This window comes from Myripristis murdjan, chromosome 10, assembly GCF_902150065.1.
Source record: "Myripristis murdjan chromosome 10, fMyrMur1.1, whole genome shotgun sequence".
NCBI lineage: Eukaryota > Metazoa > Chordata > Actinopteri > Holocentriformes > Holocentridae > Myripristis > Myripristis murdjan.
Window position 1 is genome coordinate 30709126 of NC_043989.1, and position 20194 is coordinate 30729319.

Consider the following 20194-nt stretch of genomic DNA (forward strand, 5'->3'; position numbering starts at 1 on the left):
GGTTGAATTTGTCCTTTATGGAATGTTACAGTATACAGTGTTATTGTATGGGTATACGGTGAAGGACACAGTGTAAAAAATGAATACTGCATATTTCTAAGGTTAAAAAAAATATCCAATATCGTATTTTATATAGGAAGCACAGACCTGTGCCCAAACATTTCCCAAATCCAATATATGACCATGAATTGTTTTTCAACTGACCTGGTGTCATGTGATTAGATCCTCGTCGGTTTCCTTGCTCAGAGGCTCTGGTATTGTTTTTATCTTTTGTATTATGACTGTAATGCTTGTAAGCACTGGCTCGATGCTTATTGCACACCTGTCTGGCCCCGAATGGGGTCTCCTCTCTCTGTGGTCCTTCAAGATTCTTCCATTTTTCCCTGTTACAGTTGTTTTTGTTTGTTCTTGTCCACTATGAGGATTAAGTCAGTTCAGTTCATCTTGTTTTGTTGTAAACTCGTTGTAAACTCACATGAAAAGCCCTTTTATTGGCCTTTAAATAAACTTCAAAATCACAAAATCAGTTCCTGGGTTCTACAAAGGAAAGAGGGAGGTAGTGAAGGAAAGTGAGGAGCATTTTAAGCGTAACAGGACGCACCCAGGGACTGCCAAATGGCGAGGAAGCAGATTTCTTTTGGTAGCTCGGTCTGCAGTTTGGGGCCCAGCTATGCATTCGGTTGAAGCAACGTATTGTGTTGAAGCTTAGTTGGTTTCAGAGTCAGCCTGTTAAAGGCTCTTGTGATTCTCTTTTTCTTAATTTAGACATTTTTAAGTCTTTACCTGCTCACATACAGTCCACACTTTAGTTTTAGCAGACAACCAAGCCATATATTCCAGCTTGACTTGATTTCTCTTTCGCTAATGAACGCTAAATGACAAACTAGTGAACATTTTTTGCGTACTGTGATTGATGCTGTACAGTTCAGCCCCCTGATGTGAATTCACTTCCAAGTTGAATTTTGGACACAGCACAAGGTGCTCATAGTGTTTGTGTGGTGCATCTTTTTTTTTTTTTTTTTTTATGACTTATGACCTTTTTTTCTTAATGCCAGCAATGAAATGGGATGAGAGCACTAAAATGGAGGAACTGATACTGTGGTCCTATCAAAGAGGAGAATGTAGATAATTTAAGACATTTTGAGAGTCTATCAGGACTTGCTGACACCTCGGTGATGGTGTAAAGAGGGTTTGCCATGTGGACGTGAGCTAGGACCAGTTATATAATAATTTCCTGTCAAAATCCAATATCACTGACTCCAGCCATTTGGCACTACCTGCTGCTTTCATGAAGGAACACTACAATTTAAATGTGATTTTTTTGAGTGTCTGAAACCTTTTTTTGAGTGTAGAAACCTTTCCCAAAAACCAGCTAAAAAACAGCTCAAGGACAAAATAAAAAAAAAAATACAGCCAGAATCAAATTGAACTTTTTATTAGAAAAGACAACAGTAATTGAGACCCCAATTTTCACTCCAGTAATAATATCACACCCCCAAAAAACATAACCAGTCCTCTTGCAATTCACCAGTGAGCGGCCGTCTGCCTGCCTCTTTGTACACTGAGCGTAACGGCTCATTATCCGGCAGGCCAGCAGCAGTCTTCACACCATATAGAACAGTTTATGGCAACACAACTTCCTCCTGGGGGGGAATGACACGGCTGGGCTCCTATTTCTGAGTCCTTTACTGGTTCCTTGCATCCTAACTCGTCCTCTCATTGCCTCCCACAGGATTGGACGTTGTGCAAGGCAGATGGTAAATTTTCATTGGCTGAATCCACACTTCGAGACTTCTGATTTGCCTGACATGAGCACAAGCAATAGGAGGGACAACAGTTCATTTTGAACTCTTAACAGTCCCGTTTGTTTTCAGGAAGAGCACCGCGGGAGAGGATGCAATGAACTAAAAGGAGGGATTTCTCAAAAAATCAAAGCCTTACATTCTTCTTCACCTAATACAAGAACAGAATGTTTTTTTTCTTTCAACTGAAATCTCATTCTTGTCCTCATACACTCATCCAGACAGATACTATATATACTCCACTTTCCAACTATAGTATCAGATATAGTTCAATCTGTATCTATGACTTCCACTCTAGCCTGAATGATCCCTGGACTATTAAACCTGTAGAAAAGGCCAGAGGTCCAGAGGGGGAATCAGATCACATTTTCAGGCATCGAATGGAGCAGAAGCGTTTTCCAAGATTTCAAAAGACTAGAGACAATGACATGAAAGCAGTGTGGTTGTTGCAGTGTCACACGAGTTGATACATCTTTAGAGTGCGTTAAGCACAACCGGGGAGTGGGAGGGTCTTCAGACCTGAGGAGAGGATGAGGGTGAGGCCAAACACATTTCAAACAGCCCGGTCCAGATGCTGATCTAATCCACTTCCTGCCTACCAGCTGCTGTGAGCACACTGTTAAAACCACCACAGCTACGTCTGACATGGAGCACTGTACATTACACATGATGAGGGAGGTTTACAAGGTCTGGTGTGAAACACGCCTGTCTTCTGCACCCAAACAGTGTGAAAGGATTCATTTGACTCAACACACCCCAAAGCAGTGCAGAAACAGAACATAAACTGACTGGAGCGATAAAAAAAGCAGAGTTTTGATTTGCCGCATTAAATGACCAGACAGAGATGGAGCCAAAAATGAATCCTAGATGATGCCTTCAACAAATCTGCACAGTTTCACTACCTCAGAATGACAATTAACAGCTCTGTAAAATAAAATAAAATCGAACAAGATAGGATAAATCGTGCTTGGACAATTAAATTATAAACAGACAGGATATCATAGGGTTTGGAGGAACATACATAGGCATTATTTTATCTTCACTATATTATTGTACTGCCAAAACAGTAGAATATTATATTACATTATGGTGAGAACGACTAAGATGCAGCACGTCACTCAGGACTGCTGCCCCCTCCCCACCCTAGAGCCCCAGCCCCACAATCCTCCGTTGCCATGGTGTTCCCACAACAACCAAGTGCAAAGGTCAGAGGGTGTTCTACTGCTGGCCTTCCTTCTTCTCTCCCTCTGAGGAGCTCGAGGAGCCGCTGCTGCTGCTGCTGCTGCCTTCCCGCTCCGACGCCATCTACAGGACAGACACGGTACAGGCTTAGTCTTTTACAAAAGCATCTCACAGCACTCAAGTTGGCATATTAAAATGTAATGAAAATAATATTTTAATCTTGTGTATGGCCACCTTGTAACAAACTACTCGGACATTTTGACTGCTTGAGTCTAGTCCTACCTTCTTGTAGGCCATCTCAAAGAGTTTGAGTGATGCCTGCTGCAGGTTGGTCGCAGCCTGCTTAATGTTCTCCCCTGTTTCAGAGTCCTTGTTGGTCAGAAGATTCCTGACCTTGGAGATCTCCTCCTTCAGTTTGGCGCACTAGAAGAAATGAGAGAACAAACTCTGGATGCTGCTGGGTTGTGTGTAACAGCATAATCTAAGCAGTACAAATTTAGAGGTTCAATATAAATTTTGTATGATAGGATGCTGATTTATCTCCTTAACCGGGCAAACAGCAGACTAGCAATGTCCTGATCAACTTATGTCTCTACTGGAATCCAAGTCAGTTAATATTAGGGATCTGCCTGTACTCAATATTTTAAATAATTAAACAGCTGTATACTGCAAGTATGGCTTTTATTGATCTAAACATCATTATTAAGCTTATCTCGCCTTGCTGGGTTTAGTTTTAATATTTCAAACAACTGCATAAAGAATAAATAGCCTACAGCACTGCTGCACTTCCTTTATCTTCCAAGCACTGCACAGAGCAGTTGGGCTGATTTCTGTCTGCAATTTTGAGTAATTCCACCCTGTAGACAGAATGGTGTAACCTGAGTCCTTCTGGATTATGCTCTGTGTTGTCATAAATGGTGGTGCACAGCACCTTTTAATGGTTCAAACAATTATTTACAATACTTGCTGTAAACAGAGACATAGGTTTAGAAACCCAAATTTACGGAACAAAATGAATCTCAGGGAACAGAAGAGATTTTGGCAGCTTTACCTCATCAGCAGGAAGCTGGTCCTTGAATTCCTCCATCTTTGATTCTGTGTCGTGGACAATGCCCTCAGCCATGTTGACAGCCTCCACTCGGTCCTACACACAAATAAACAAGGGTTAGATGGAGGAGCTGGCATGGGCTTGAATTAAACTCACTAGAACCATTCAGAGCAGTCACTGAGAAATAACAGGCACACTGTGAAACCTAGTATAAGTTGAATGAGGGTTCTTCCAGTTTTAATTAATTAATTATCACTTTACTGTAGGCTACCTTCATTTATGATTACATTTCAATGAACTGAGTATTTCCAGCTTGATCAAGCTCAGTCTGTACCTTTCTCCTCCTGTCCTCCTCTGCGTACTTCTCAGCATTCTTGATCATATTCTCAATGTCATCTTTGCTGAGACCTCCTGAAGACTGGATGACGACTGGAGAAGGAGCAAGAGAGGGTATTAGATGAGGTTTCCCACACACATTCATCAAGCAGGAGTTAGCTGAGTGAGGGTTTTCAGGCAACTAAGTGTGAATGTTATCTAATTCAAATACACTGGAAAACAGAGTTGAGACACTTGGACAACAGTGTGAGAAAATCCTCAAAATATTGCTGCCCCAAAGCCCATTACGTCTATCAGTCTTCCAGTTAAGTCCAATTATTTATTTACTGGAACACACTGTTACTGTTTTGCTGCCAAGTGTTGTGACCCACTGTGTCCTCTGTTATGGTTGCATGCACGAGGTTAAGAACTGATCTGTTGTGACTGAACACTACTAAATCAAGTCTTTATCAGATGACTTTGTTTTGCATTTAGCAGTGTAAACTGCATTTACATGCAACAAAGTTTTCCTGGAACTTAAATCTCTCTTTCCTGAACAAATGAATATGCACAAGAGTAGGGCTGTAGCGATACACTAATCTCACGATACGATACGATACACAATATATGTCACAATATTTGGCCAACGATACGATTCGATACACTTACATCATTTTCTGAAAGATTTTAAAGGGACAGAGTGATTTTGATGACATCATGTGAGTGTTCCATTGACTTGGATTGAATTAATTGAACTGAAAACAATCAATTACACAATATGGCTCTGACTGGACAGAGTCTACAGTTTGCAAATGCTGGACAAAATGAATCAAAGATGTGATGAGAAAATTAGTTTGGCTTGACTCCAATAATTTAACAATATGTTAAATTATTATTATTATTTTAAAAATGTAAACTGCTTATCAAACAGACCTAACAATTCAGCTACCAATAAATGAGCAGTAGTATGCATGTGATAACAGATTGAAAAATAAGCCGAAGTGATATCTCTTCTCTGAATAGACAAGCAAAGCCAGTATGCTGCTGTTAGCCAGGGAAAAAAGAGCGGAGTGGCAACTCTTCGCTTTGTTACACAATCTATGTCAGTGCGCTGCGGTAGCGCACTGACATGGATTGAAGGTGCTGGATTTTTATTCACCGCCTCTCTCCTGAATCTCTTAGCTCTGACTGTGTAAACAGGGAGAGACAGACGTCGGTGTCTGTGTAAAGAGAGTATCTAGACGGGTAACTTGCTAGAAATGCTCTACATCAACACTAGCGGCTGGCTGACCTAATCGCTCTCCTGCAATGCAAACGGGGGAAATGGGCGGCGAGCAGACTGCCAGACAGAGCACGGGGGATTTGAATGGGGCTTAAGGTATCGATACTCGCGGCTGAAAAATCGATACTTTCTGGGGAAACAAAATATCGATATATATATCGCAGAATCGATAAAATTGCTCAGCCTTACACAAGAGAGTAAGAATGTTATAGTCCAACCACAGCAAGTCATTTGGTATGGGCAAGACTGTTCTTTTTAAGCTATTTTTTTATTCTTCTGACTATGAATATCAGAATAGCTACAACCTGTGATTTCCCTGGTCCAACTCTCTAGATTAACAGGTTTCTAGTTAGAGCTACTTGGAGACAAAATCACCACGGCAACAAGGAGAAATAATCAACATGAAACAAGTCAGAAGTTCAAAGCTTTTAGGACAACTGAACTACACTGTAAAATTGTCCAGAGACATACGTTTGGCTGTACTGATGGCTTGCACTTACTCTGCTGTTCACGGCCAGTTCCCTTGTCTTTGGCAGAGACGTGGACGATGCCGTTTGCGTCGATATCAAAGGTGACCTCGATCTGAGGAACGCCACGTGGGGCAGGGGGAATGCCCACCAGGGTGAACTGACCCAACACCTTGTTGTCGGCCGCCATCTCTCTCTCACCCTGACAAACTTTGATCTCCACCTGAGTCTGTCCATCTGCTGCTGTGGAGAAAACCTACAGGGAAAAGCGACAGACATTTTAAAGTGCTGCTCGTTTAAAACATCAGCATCATTTGCGTCTTTCATGCACACTGCAGTCAACAGGGAGCAGCAACTACTTGGATGGATAACATATAGTAGTGTTTCCAGAGTGACCACTTTCCATCACATCAGGGGTGGACGACACTGACTGGCATCACAAAAGTTTAATCATGTGTCACCGACTCAACTATTTACTATGAAGGTAACGCAATTACAAATTTCAATTTTAAATCATGCTGCTACACATGCTGTGACTGCATTGACATTTACTTGGTTAAAATTTTCTTTGGATAGTCTCCCTATAGACATTCAGCAGAAAGTCAATTGATATGTATGTTAAATATCAACAAGAATTGAGTAGAATATAAATAAGCCAATTACATTTCAATACATTTCAAAAACATGCCTGTAAGTCACTGGCTTCCATTGGAGTTCAGGGCAAGACACTCCCACCAGCGCTGTGATAGGTCATAAAATTTCTTGTCCTCTTGCCCTTGCATTTAAAAACAGGGCTGATGCCCAAACTCATATACGCACATATTTTTTTCCACCTAATTGCAGAGAACATCAAGTCTCTCCTGCAGTGGAATTAACATTTTATTATGTCTGCTCTTATTGTGAAGGCCCACTGGCAGATACAGACATAAAATACGATGATTTTCAATATGTACACATTCCACTGAGCAAAATAAGAAAACTTCAACTTAAGTAAAATATTCATATTCATTTTTATACAACATTTTCTTTCAAACAAAATTTGAAGATTCGATCTTCTGAAACAAGCCTGGATGATTCTCTCCCTGAGAAAATCCTGACAGCAGCCACAACCAAGGCAGATTTGACCTATTTCACATATTGGCATGCAATATCTGCAGAATTCTTCATTTCAGGCCAATATCAATATTTAATTTCTAAAGCCAACATCAGCTGTTGTTGATGTCATGCCGTTGTTCTCATGCGTCCCTGCCCAGAATGCTGGTGGCTTTCATAACAACACAGCGGGCAGCAATAACATCAACTTTGTCTTCTGTACATGTTTGTTAAAACTTCAGCAACAGACACACAGTAGAATGTCAATCGATATGTTAGTATGCTGCTGAAATGTATTTTATGGGGCTTACTGATATTCCTCTGATCTCTTGGTGATATTTAACTTCTGTATCTACAGGGGACTATCAAAACCAAGTTTGACCTTTACTTTTTTGGTTTGTTTTAAAGCTTAGTTTTACAATGTCAGGGAAGACTTGGAATTAGATGCTGTCCTGCTACAATATGAGGAACGTGTAACCAAAGACCCCCTTGATAAAAGACAGATAAAGTGATGTAACAGCAATGTTTGTAAGGAGTCATTTGAAGGATTAATTCCTGGTGGACTCCATTTCTTCCTGTGGCTGTCAGCTGACATACAGGAAGAGTTCCACTAATCATAATAAATTAATGCTAAAACAAAGTTTGAGGAGACTAATGAAGTCTTCATTTTTATTGTAATGAATTTTCTGACTGCATGGAAGCGGTTTTTCAAACTGTACAAACATGAATGGCAGCAAATGGCTTCTTGTGGAGCAGGAAAACTATTTTGAGTAGTAGGCAGAATGAGATGAGAGGGGACCTACTCCATGACACTGTGGAGTCCAAACACGTGTTTTGGGTGATCCGAACACAAGTGGGCAGCCGAGACACACTGTTAAAACCAGTCTTTACTATATGTCTGGATTCTGTTATTCCCCTAATCACTTAAATTACTATGTCCTTCTCAGCGATGCGTCAGGATACATTAGTGCTAATGCTACAAATGATGTGGTCAAATGTACCCCAGACTACCTCAGCAAGTAGTTTGAGTGATTGGAACACAATACGTCTTTGCGATTGTTTACATTTTTATTCAGTGCTATCCACGTGTTGTCCAATCACCCAAAACACACATTAAAAGACTAGGTGTTGACAGGGAGCATTTAAAGAAGACAAAAAAAAAAAAAAAGCCGGTGTTACCTTTTAACCTATAACTGAATACACAAAACCTAACCAGTGATACCTTCAACATAACATGTAACCTACATCTAGGTTACTCCATAAGCCAGATGCTGTGCATCATTAAAACTGAATACATGAATTCATAAAAGCAGAACAAAATGCAGTTCAATCAGTTTTTTTTTTCTATTAAAAAAGCTACTTGTGTGAACTCTTTCTAATGTGGGTACTAATGGATTTCAAGCTACTAAGTCAACCAAGAGTTAGTTTAACCTCATACCTGGCTCTTCTTGGTGGGAATTGTAGTGTTCCTGTTGATGAGTTTGGTGAAGACTCCGCCGAGAGTCTCAATGCCCAAAGACAGCGGTGTAACATCCAACAGCAGCACATCAGTGACATCACCGGCCAACACGCCGCCCTGAATAGCTGCTCCTATGGCAACAGCTTCATCAGGGTTGACAGATTTGCTGGGAGCGCGGCCAAACAGGTCCTGAACAGTCTGTTGAACCTTTAGAGACACACACAAAGTGGAAGTTTGTAGTTAATGTAGGACTGGTGGAGCAACCAGTCACTTTTTGAAACTTGGCCCCTTTAGTGCACGTTTTGTACCACATCCTCATTTATTCAAAAACAGCAAATAATCATTACGCAAATTCTTTTTATATTGAGTACTGTTCACAAGTTCGCTTTTGCTGCAAGAAATTTGTTCATCAAGGTGGTGAATGCTATTGGCTACCTTGATTTGTCTTATGTTTGACAGGCCAAGTATGTATCAGCTTACTTGTAGTTAATTAGTTGCAGCCCTACTAACAACTAATAACTGACTACAGATTAGTCCATTACTAAAATAATTAGACTATTTATTAGATTAACTTCATAACATGAAGGTAATGAACTAAGAAATTCTACTTTGATTTTGTTCAAATTGTTCAATATTAAACCTTTTCAATTCCAAAAGGAGCCTATGCTTTGCAGCAATATTCAAGTTCAAAAATACTCCTTCCTCCTTGACCTGAGAAGAACATAAAAGTGACAAATGCAAAGAAAATACTGAACAGATGACACTAAAATGAGAAAAGGCGGTCCACCTTGAAAGCCAGAGCACTTTAAATTGAGCTAACTAACCCACTGTTGCTAACCCCTGCCACTCTAAATAAGAAACACAGGAACTTAGCTTGGAAGTTGTAGCATTTATTCACTGTAAAACAGCCTGAACGGTAGACCTACTGATCTACTATGTTGACAGCTACACTATTAACTACTACTACTACTTTACTTTTATTGTCAGACACGAGTCTGAAATTTGTCTTGCACCTTGGTAGCTCCATTTACAAACATTTAACATGACACAAACATTTAACATGACATTTTACAAACAGCATTATACAAAAAAAAAAAAAAACATTAACATACTCCCTGCTCTGGTCATCAGCCTTATCATCTGTGTCTTGACCGCATACTCACTACATACTACTACTCACTACACATTCTGCTTAAGTACACCCAGATTTTACAAAATTTGCATCTTGTTTGCTTTCTTGTTTCCTCATCAGGGCTCACCACTTTTCATTTAGAGCCCATAAGACTCCTGATTGGTGTAGCGCATCATATTGTTATTGTGATTGTGAGCAAGATATATAGTGTTTGGTTGCTAGGGTTACAGACATGGCTGAAGGGATCAGAAAATGGATTTTTTTTTTAATATGATCCACTGCAGAGTGTGTGTGCGCAGAGAGGAGTTTGTGTGTGCAGAGTTAAACTGTTGTTTTGTTTTCCCTCAGATTTTTCCAAGACAAGTGTGGTTTGTTAATATAGCAGCACATTGACTGAGGTACAGGCAACCTGCAACAGTCTGTACTGAGACTACACCTAACAAGCTCCATAGCCAGGGGCCTTAGTGTATGTGTATGTCCTACCTTTGGCATGCGGGTCATGCCTCCGACAAGCAGCACTTCTCCGATATCGCCCTTGGACACCTCGGCATCCTGCATGGCCTTCTGACAGGGAGCCACGGTGCGGCGGATCAGGTCAGCAACAATGCCCTCGAACTGGGAGCGGGTCAGCTTCATGTTGAGATGTTTGGGACCAGAGGCATCCATGGTCAGGTAGGGAAGGTTGATATCCGTCTGGGAGAAAGAGCATTCAGCATGTTGTAATCATGTTCAGCCCGCATCCTCTTTTAGTTCACAAGCAAAGAGCACTATGAATAAAATGTTGGGGGAAAAAACAGTATAACTTCCCTTTGTCATTTTGTCATCTGATACTTCAGCCTAGTTCTTACTTTTCATTTGTATTTTTAACACCTGATGAAGGCAGCCGTTCAGAGGATGACAAGCCTTCAGAAAAGCTACCAAAACAAATATTTACAGCAAAGTGTGGGAATATCAAGATTGTGTTTGTGTGTGTACAGCCCTATACTTGGCCTGTCCTGTTTTCCTTCAGGACAGTCCTCATCGGGCCACAACCTGCAGCATTTCAGCAGCAACAGACTCTAAAACAGAGCACACTGCAGTGAAGCACAAAAGCGGGACCTTCCTCTATCAGTACTGAACCCAACACAGACTGCCAGACATAGATTTGCCTTGTCAATTTAATTCACAGGTGGCCTAACTCAGCATTTTCTCTGATAATCTTTATAAATCTGATAACTCATGTTCTGCATATTTTTCTTGCATAAGGCTTCCAGCTTAATTTGAATAAGATCTGTTCCTTGCATTAGATTGTGAATGTAGCGTTAAAGCTGCTCTCCAGATAACATTAACAAGGGCGGTCAGTAATTTAATTTTGACCATGCATATGGTCAATCATGCAGACAGCAGAATAATTTACTTGGAGGAAGCATAGTAATCTAAGAACATCACCCACAGTGCAGCAGAAAGAGGCCAAAGAGGCTCCACATCTGTAAAGATGGTGCTCTATTCCCCATGGTTTATGGTCCTTGTAATAAACTTGCTTAGTACAAATTGTTACAGATGTAGATTAAAGCGATAGCTTGTATTTTTACACATTTTGTCCTATTTACTACTCCATACAAGTCTAATAGAGCTGCCAGGTTTGACCTGTCAATGTGAGACCAAGCTCTTCATCGGGAGGGTGCTGCTCCAAACTGAATACAAGTGAATCGGCACCAGCAAACAAGATTTGATTATTGACGCTCTTTTCAACCCCATTTCTTTCTAAGAGGTGGGATTACTTTGTTTCTGTGTCCCCACAAACATACAGTGCTTATTTCAAATGAATTAGCTAAAAGACAGGTAGTGGTTTTCATTATTTTTACTGTGTAAAACCCCAAACTATCACTTTAAAGTTACCACAGGATGCCAGAATCAGCGAAAATTTCAGTAGATCAATTCAGATGGATTTTTAGCAGGGAAGTCAGACGGGACACAACTCCTTTGGTCCTGAGGCTATTATTACCAATGACTCCACTTCCCGTGGTAATGCTAATGCTGTCTGGATAGGGCTTTAGAGTCCTAATTATCTGCCTGGTGTCCAGATAGCACAACTCTTTCCACTGCCAAATAAACAAATAAAAACTGCTCAAATTTGCTTTAATTTCTCTCATCTGAATGTCTATGTGGTCATTACTGAGTTGTTTCATTACCCTTGATACCACTTCAATCCCATTTGTGTAATTACAAAAACACACGGGTATCGATGAGTGATTGAGTATTGCGTGTACCTGCAGTGAGGAGGACAGCTCACACTTGGCCTTCTCAGCAGCCTCTCTGACTCTCTGCAGAGCCATGTTGTCTTTGGTCAGATCCACACCAGACTGGAAAGAAAAGATGTAACAGCACACATGAAAACTGTTGTGTGCTGAAAACGGCACCGGACCTAGTTGTCACAGCACCAGTTCCACTATAAATCATATAAAGATACTGAGTCAGATTGCCTACCTCTCTTTTAAACTCCTTGACGATGTGTTGGAGGAGGTGCTGGTCGAAGTCCTCTCCTCCCAGGAAGGTGTCTCCGTTGGTCGACTTCACCTCAAAAACTCCCTTTTGGATTTCCAGGACTGAGATATCAAATGTACCTCCACCAAGATCATAGACAGCAATACTGGAAACAGACATAAAGGGGTGTTTCATTTATAGACAGACATGCCAACAACTGTATAGGTATATCCAGTGTCTCAAATAAATTACACAAATGGGGCTGATGATTAGAGTAACACCTTTTTAGCACTTTGAGAAAATCAAGTATCACCATAACAAGAACAGGCTAAAGAGGCACATGCACTGCCTTATGTCCTGCCATAACCTCGATGATATAACACGGCCAGTGTGTTGTTTGATGATATAACTAATTGGCTTAATGAATGATCTCTAACATAACTGACTAATTGCTTCAATAACGGTAGAGGTTTTGCTGAATGTAAACAACAACTGCTGACTTGTCTGTCTCTACTTACATTTTGTCCTGAGTCTTGTCCAGTCCATAGGCGAGAGCAGCGGCTGTTGGTTCATTGATAACACGCAGGACATTCAGACCAGAGATCTGACCAGCATCTTTAGTGGCCTAGGGAGTCGGAGATATAGGATTATACCATAACATGTACAAATCCAAGCTCAGAATTGGTGCAGAACCAAACCAACGTTTGTTGGTGTCATAGTCAACCAAACATCTGTGACAAGAGGTGTCCATTTAATAAAACCCTTTTTCCTCATCTAACATTTAAGCCGGGTTTCTAACTGGGTGTTCTCTCACACTAACACTAGGAACAGTTAGGTTTTATCCTTGCTAACTTAAGTCTTGCTGGCTTTTGTTCACCTAAGCCAATACTTTTCTCTCTGTGTCCTAACATACGATAGCTTTTGGAAAAGTCGAGTGAGCTGGCTAATTATGTTTAAGTGTCTGCTGGTTTGTGAGTGAGTGTGTATGTACCTGTCTCTGAGAGTCATTGAAGTAGGCTGGGACAGTGACCACAGCGTTCTTCACATTGTGTCCAAGGTAGCTCTCTGCAAAACAATATACCATCAGCAACACTACAAATACACTGATTTGATGAAAATGTGAAAAATGAATATTAACATGCAAATGGTGCAAATTTGTTGGCCCATTGTAAAATCTTAATTTTATTAACTTGACTTTTATTTTTATTTTTTTTTTTTACCTGCAGTCTCCTTCATCTTCATCAGGATGAAGGCTCCAGCCTGGCTGGGGGAGTAGAGTTTCCCATGAGCCTCTACCCAGGCATCACCATTTGATGCGCGCACAATCTTGTAGGGCACATTCTTCCTGTTCACGACAAACATACAACTTGATTAGTCTGTTTATTTGCTCAGTTGTTTGTCCGAAATATTTGATTAAAAAAATGAAGAGGAATCAAACATCTCTCCTGCAGTCTATCATTCTCAAAATTACACTTATTAGACAAAGGATGCTACAAGGTTACATCAAGCAGACATATTTACTTCAAAAGAGCCCAAAGGACGACTGCATCATTGGTGGAGGAAGAGACATTTGCTGTTGCTAGGCAGATGTTATCACTTAAGTTTTGAAGATGAAGTTGAATTATTTAACAATTTTGTCCCTCTCCCATCCATCCATATGCCTTTCTCAATAAAACAGGTTTACACTAACCTATCCTGGATGAGCGATAGGAAAAAAAAAAAAAAAAAAAAAAAAAAAGACTCTTTTGCTCGAGGTGTTTCCACCATTTCCACTAAAGGACAACATGAATATTGGACAAGACTTGGTTGTCTGATCATTAACAGGAAAGACACTGACAGATCCTGATTTTAGAGGGCAAGAGATAAAGTCATATGGTGTGTAAAATGAAAGACTGCTCCGAGGGAGTATTAAGTAAATACTTAAAGTAAAAAAACTTTCAAAATGAGCAGCACAACATTTTGATTAACAGGCGGAAAACCATACTCACAGATCTTTCTGGACCTCTGCATCATCAAAGCGCCGTCCTATGAGCCTCTTGGTGGCGTAGAGTGTGTTGTTGGGGTTGGTGACAGCCTGGCGCTTGGCAGGCATTCCCACCAAACGTTCCCCGTCTGCTGTGAAGGCAATGACTGAAGGAGTCGTCCTCGCTCCCTCTGCATTCTCCAACACCTAGGGGTTAGGGAGCAAGTAACCAAACTTTAGCTGCAATCAAATCATTGGGGAAAAAAAACAACACTGAGCTGCACTGGCTGACCTTGAATTTGATTGCCTTGTTTACCAAGAGGATCGCAGTATGCTCATTACACATGTAGTAACCAAATGATACGTATGAATTACTATTAAGAAAACTAATTTTAAAATCATTTCAATATGAGCTGTGTAACTTAGAGGCTTATGTCAAAAAAAAAAAAAACATTCAAGCAGGCAGTCTGCAGTAACATTTTTTGCTGCATGCTATTTTTGGTAAATTTATTAAAACACACACACACACTGGATATGATTATGTGAACCAGAGTTCTAACCATTCAGATCCCCTTCACTGAATCAGAACAAAACATTCAGCCAAAAGTCATCTTAAAATAATTGATGATTCACCTTGCACTGTTTCCACTGAAATTCACTCATTATTTTTAACCTTGACACAGTTTTAACCATCACTTCAACGTATTTTTCCTGTTTCCACAAAACAGGCATTCAAAAGCCTTAGCCAACTCTTAATTCAGGTCATGGGAGCCTCAACTATTCCTACAATTTAACAGTGTTAAAAATTAGCTGTAGGAATCAATTTTAGCTTCTTAAAAATGCATACGTCACATCACTTTGGTTTCAGCAGAGGACCAAAAACTACCAGAGTCACAAGGTGCTTGAAAGACCATGTCCAGATTGACCGCTAATCTGATTTCCCCAAATGTGCTCCTACATCTGAGGGCCAGAGACTCTGCACCACACCGAAGTACAGGGTTTATCAGGTCATCTCAAACACTTCTTATTATGATTTAGAAGAAAAACACACTTTAAGAACTTGTAAAAGTCAGTATGGCTGAGAAATGGATGATTAATCATGGTGTACAAGTGTAATATCCAAATCACAGGAAGAGAGGTAAATGTGTAACAAAACACTGTAGCAAATAAATGATGGTGGTACAGAGATGTCCCAGAGAGACATTAAAAAGACAGGGGGAGGGGGAGATAGATAGATAGATAGATAGATACACACACACACACACACACACACACACACACATACACACATAAAATCACACTGTCACCATTTCAATAGCTTTTTCAGACTTAACATGACCACACACAGACTAATCACCTTGGCCTGTTTGCCCTCCATGACAGCGACACAGGAGTTGGTGGTTCCCAGGTCAATGCCGATGACTGAGCCCTTGATGGCCTCTGACCTGCAATACACAACATAAACACACTTTCACAATGCAAGATGAATATGATGCTCTGATTAAGCCAAAAATAACTCCATGTTAGTATGTGGATTGGAACTTTCTACTTTCATCATTTCATTACACTGCCTGCATTCTTTATGGATTTACGATATAATCTTATTAAAAGCCAAAGACCATTTTTACCATGCTGCAGTCAAATTACAAATGACAAATTTTAGGGCATTTAGATTGTTTCTGTGGTGATACTCACGCATAGTCCCTCCTGGAAAGGGCTCTGAGTGCATCTGGTTGAAAGCCATTCCAGCATGCCTGAGGACACATCAAAAGATACCCTGAGATTTAATGGCACACAATATAGCTTCTCTTTGGACAAAAACAAAATACAAGTTCATGTCAGCAAGGATACTGTGCCACATCAAGATATATGAACCATTCCCTTGTCTAATGCAAAAATAAAAAGTTTGGTAACTTGATATCACAACAACAGTATATTCAACTTCAGAGAGGCTGTAAAACAGCAAACAACATTTTGCAGATGAAAATGCACGACAGCTGTGGACTTGTTTATGTGTGTTACACCAGTGGTTCTCAAATGGGGGTACACAATGTAACCCTAAGGGTATACTGGAGGACTGCAGGGGGTACATGAGATTTCTTTCTTTTTTTTTTTTTTTTCAAATGTTAATTTAAAAAAAAAAAAAATCAGGCATCCATAATTCCTAAAATAATTAGCACGTTTTTTTAAAGAATGTACAATGTAAGTTTGCTAAACCACATTTTATATTTCCCTCTGGGTTTCCTTAAGCTTTCAAATGTGTGTGTTTGTGGTTTAAATCTGCCGTCGTAGTCGTTAAGCAGCAAAGTTTGTTCACTATGACCGGGAAAACAAGACGAAAAAAAATCCAGAAAATGGATTAGTGGTTGAAAGGTAGCAGTGACACAGTTGAAAACGGGGAGGAAGAGGAGACAGCAAAATCTCCTCAGTATCAGGCTGTTAATTTAGTGGTGTGCTGCACTGTATCCCAATGAGACACTGAGACAATATTCCAAAGGGGCTACATTAAAAATAATAATAATAATAAAAAATAAAAAAGTTTAAGAGGGGCTACACTCAATAATGCCGCCCACTGAAATGCAAAAAACTTTGTTTAGAGAAAAATGCTGGTTGTATAACATCAGTGGCATGCCCAAATTGTACCACATGTAATCTAAGGTAGCAACATGTAGCGGGAGGGGGCACCCCACTGAAGGTCATGAATGTGAGTTTGGCACTGAGCTCCATCTGACTCACAACACACGAGCTAACTGCTGCTCCACATTACGACAGTTGAGGGATGCGGCGAGCACCTACAGCAAAACAAACACCCTTCATATCAGCAACAACACACCGTTTAACAAGGACGGCGACGGCAAGTTAGCTGAGCCGGAGGAGAAGCGTCCGTTTAAGACCATTAGCACAGCCGCTATCACCTCAACTTACCTTGTAGTCGAATAATATCGAATATGCCGACATTAACAATACAGACAACAGCAAGAGCATTAACATGACTTTGCACTCGCTCTGTGACTTGGTGAAAGCAGTTAATTAGCACTGGCCGGTTAGCTTAGCGACATTTTGACAGTCACGATTAGGGTAGGCTGGCCTCAAGCTAGCGCTGTTAGCATGCTGACATTGCTAACTGGTTAGAAAACTTGTGTAATCGTGTTTTCCGTCTCATTTGGTTTGTCGGTTTGCCTGAGAATATTTGGAGCTCACCTTCTTAACCAACGAGGACACGTTTCTGGTGCAGGTCGGTGAGGGCAGAGTCCTTGAAATGCTTTTGGCGACGCTCAACATTGTGACAGCTCCGGCTAACAGGCTAACTTAGCTTATAAAACGTCCGCAGCGCGTAAAATCAAGCCAAACCCCTCAAACTGTTGCACAGCGAAGAGTATTTCAAAAGAGCTAACACCTCCGGGACTCTTAAGTCTTTCAGACACGGTGTCTAAAGGCAAAGCCTGAGCTCAGGTACGGCGGCACCGCTGGTCCAAAGAAACTGCGACGCTTCTTCTGGAATTATCCAACACATGTTGCACCACGCACCGCTAAAGGACCCTTATTGGGCTGTCTAAATACTGCCTGAACATTTTTTATAGAGTTGAAAAAAAATATATGATATACATTTTAAAATGGGATCGGACGTATTAATATAATTATAGTACAAATATGATATTCGAAGTTTTGGTATAGACACTTACCAGATTTCTCACAGTTTTTTCCAATTTGTAAACAGGACATGAAAGGGGCGAATATACGTAGTGGGCATGTGAAGGTCATGATGTAACTGGGGGAGAGGGGGCTCTTTCACGTGTGTTACATCAGTGATGCTGAATGAACACAACATAGTAGTAGGACTTTTTTTTTATAACATAATTATAAGGCGGTACTTCTAAATTTAAATCCTGATGGTCTGCACTACACAATACAGCACATTTGGCACTGAATACTTTGTGTTTAAATTTCAGCTATTACACCTGTTAAAGAAGTATTATTAAAGAGCATCAAAATGTGACTGATAAATCATATTTCACACAATGTATGTTAAAATTGAATTTATTTACTGGTTATCTGATAGAGACAGATGGATATACATTGAACATCTCCTCAACACTGTGATGCCATGTCTATCATAACATCTACAGCTTGAGCTGATATGTAATGTTTTGCCTTAGATGGGCCTTTGTCAACAGTTACACAATCCTTGCCTCAATTTCTCTTTGAATGAATGAATGAATGCATGCATGAATGGCAGGGGTGCATGATTGAACGTAAAGTCAATTAACCCTCAGCTTTTTATTTGGGAAAGACATTATTACACAAACAGACAAGCAGTGACAGATTTCTTATGATTTATACTCATCGCTCATGACAAGATGTGAATAGCACAGAAATCCCCATGAGATGTGAGATTCAGGGTTCCCACTCTTTCATTCTGAACCACTAGATGGCAGCACCTGTGAGGCACATAACCCCAGGTGTTACAAGTGTGAAAGGCAACAGTGTCCCACAGCCTGCTGAGCCACATGGACACACCATGCCTCATTACCTGCATACTGACACAAAATATGCATCCATGCAAACTTACAGCTACATTTTGGTAGAAATGTTTAGTATTTTGATATAATATTTGACAGTCAGATCTTTCTTTTGGTTTTATATGAAGTTGATGAGGATTTTGTGTTATAGTCCAAGAGAGCATCCCAAAGAATGGTTCCTTAAAAGAGTGAGATATTGAAGTAAATAACATTAATATGGAGTTATACAGTGGTCAGTGTGTATGCATTTAACAAAGGGCTGGTGGGCAGGTTAAGCATTTTCTTGTGGGTGTTTCTCTGAAATAAAGAGAAGTGCATTTCATAATTTGTATGACCAAGGAGAAAACCTAATACTTGTCCTCATTTTAACTCAGTCACCCCTGTATGCATGCAAAGACAAAGACGGGACTCACATGTGCCTCAGGTCCAGGTTCACAACAGCACCAGTAGATGGCGCTGTACAGTCACACTGCAGCTGACTATTTTCATATATAGCTACTTTAAATAAAATATACATAAAATTTGGACATATTGATGCATAGTTGATATACAGTAAAGGTACACTCACCTCATGTTTGCTGCCGATTGCACACATCTAAATGCACACACCATATGCAACACACAGTGAGTTCAGTAGCTAAACATTATGTGCTAATACATCATATACATAGATTAAAAACAAAACAAAGCAAAAAAAAAACAATTAATAATCCATGAATTTTGCACTGCTTTAAAAACTACCACCATTGTAACCATGACATGCTCACTACAAGAACAGTCTACTTCAATCATTCTTGATTATACTGCAGAACCTGGAAGAGCCAAATGAGACCCATATGCTTAGTTTGGTGATGATGATGATGTTTGCAATTCCGACATTTTATTCAGCACAGTCATTCGTTCTTTTCCCCATTTTTCCCAAAACACCCTTCAATCAGGTCAAATTTAATGTGAGATTGTGGCAAAAATCCAGTGCTTTTGTCCTGCGTGTCCGCCTGCATGTCCTGTAAATTGGAGCGGTAGTTTGTGTTACAGTGAGCTGAACTGAAAAACTGACACTCATTCATTTGACTAACTGGGTTTTAGGTGCCAGTGAATGTGACCGTGCATGCTATGTAATCTGGATATTGCCCACTGGGTGGCAGTAATAAGTGGTTAGAGAAGTCAGGCTTTTAGCTCATTACAGAGTATTAGACTGGATCTAATAGAAATAGAACAAGATAGAACTTTGGCAATCCCTTGTGGGATATTGGGATGTTGCAGCACCAAAGAGTTACAGGATACAGCACAAAACAGCAGATGAGCAAGGATACAGTAAACTGAGGATCATTCAGCAACAATTTCCACAGTAAAATGTGTTCAGTTGCAGATTTTTGCATGCAATCCAAATGTGTTCTTTTGGCCTGTTGTAAAATGGTGTATTTGTGCAGACTGGAGCCTAAACAGTGTTGGAGTTGCATCAATTGGCT

General features: G+C 40.3%; 1 protein-coding gene across 1 annotated transcript; it reads right to left on the reverse strand.

Annotated features, from left to right (window-relative positions):
* Positions 1–1419: 1419 nt before the first annotated feature.
* On the reverse strand, positions 1420–17710 carry hspa9 (heat shock protein 9). Its single transcript, XM_030061459.1, has 16 exons — positions 17407–17710; positions 15901–15959; positions 15563–15650; positions 14231–14412; positions 13463–13587; positions 13234–13307; positions 12761–12867; positions 12246–12408; positions 12029–12121; positions 10263–10472; positions 8627–8854; positions 6130–6352; positions 4367–4461; positions 4036–4128; positions 3267–3407; positions 1420–3107 (listed from the first exon to the last, which is right to left on the reverse strand). The coding sequence occupies exons 1-16, from the start codon at positions 17485–17487 to the stop codon at positions 3021–3023; spliced, it is 2049 nt and encodes a 682-aa protein (XP_029917319.1). The 5' UTR covers positions 17488–17710; the 3' UTR covers positions 1420–3020.
* Positions 17711–20194: the final 2484 nt, after the last annotated feature.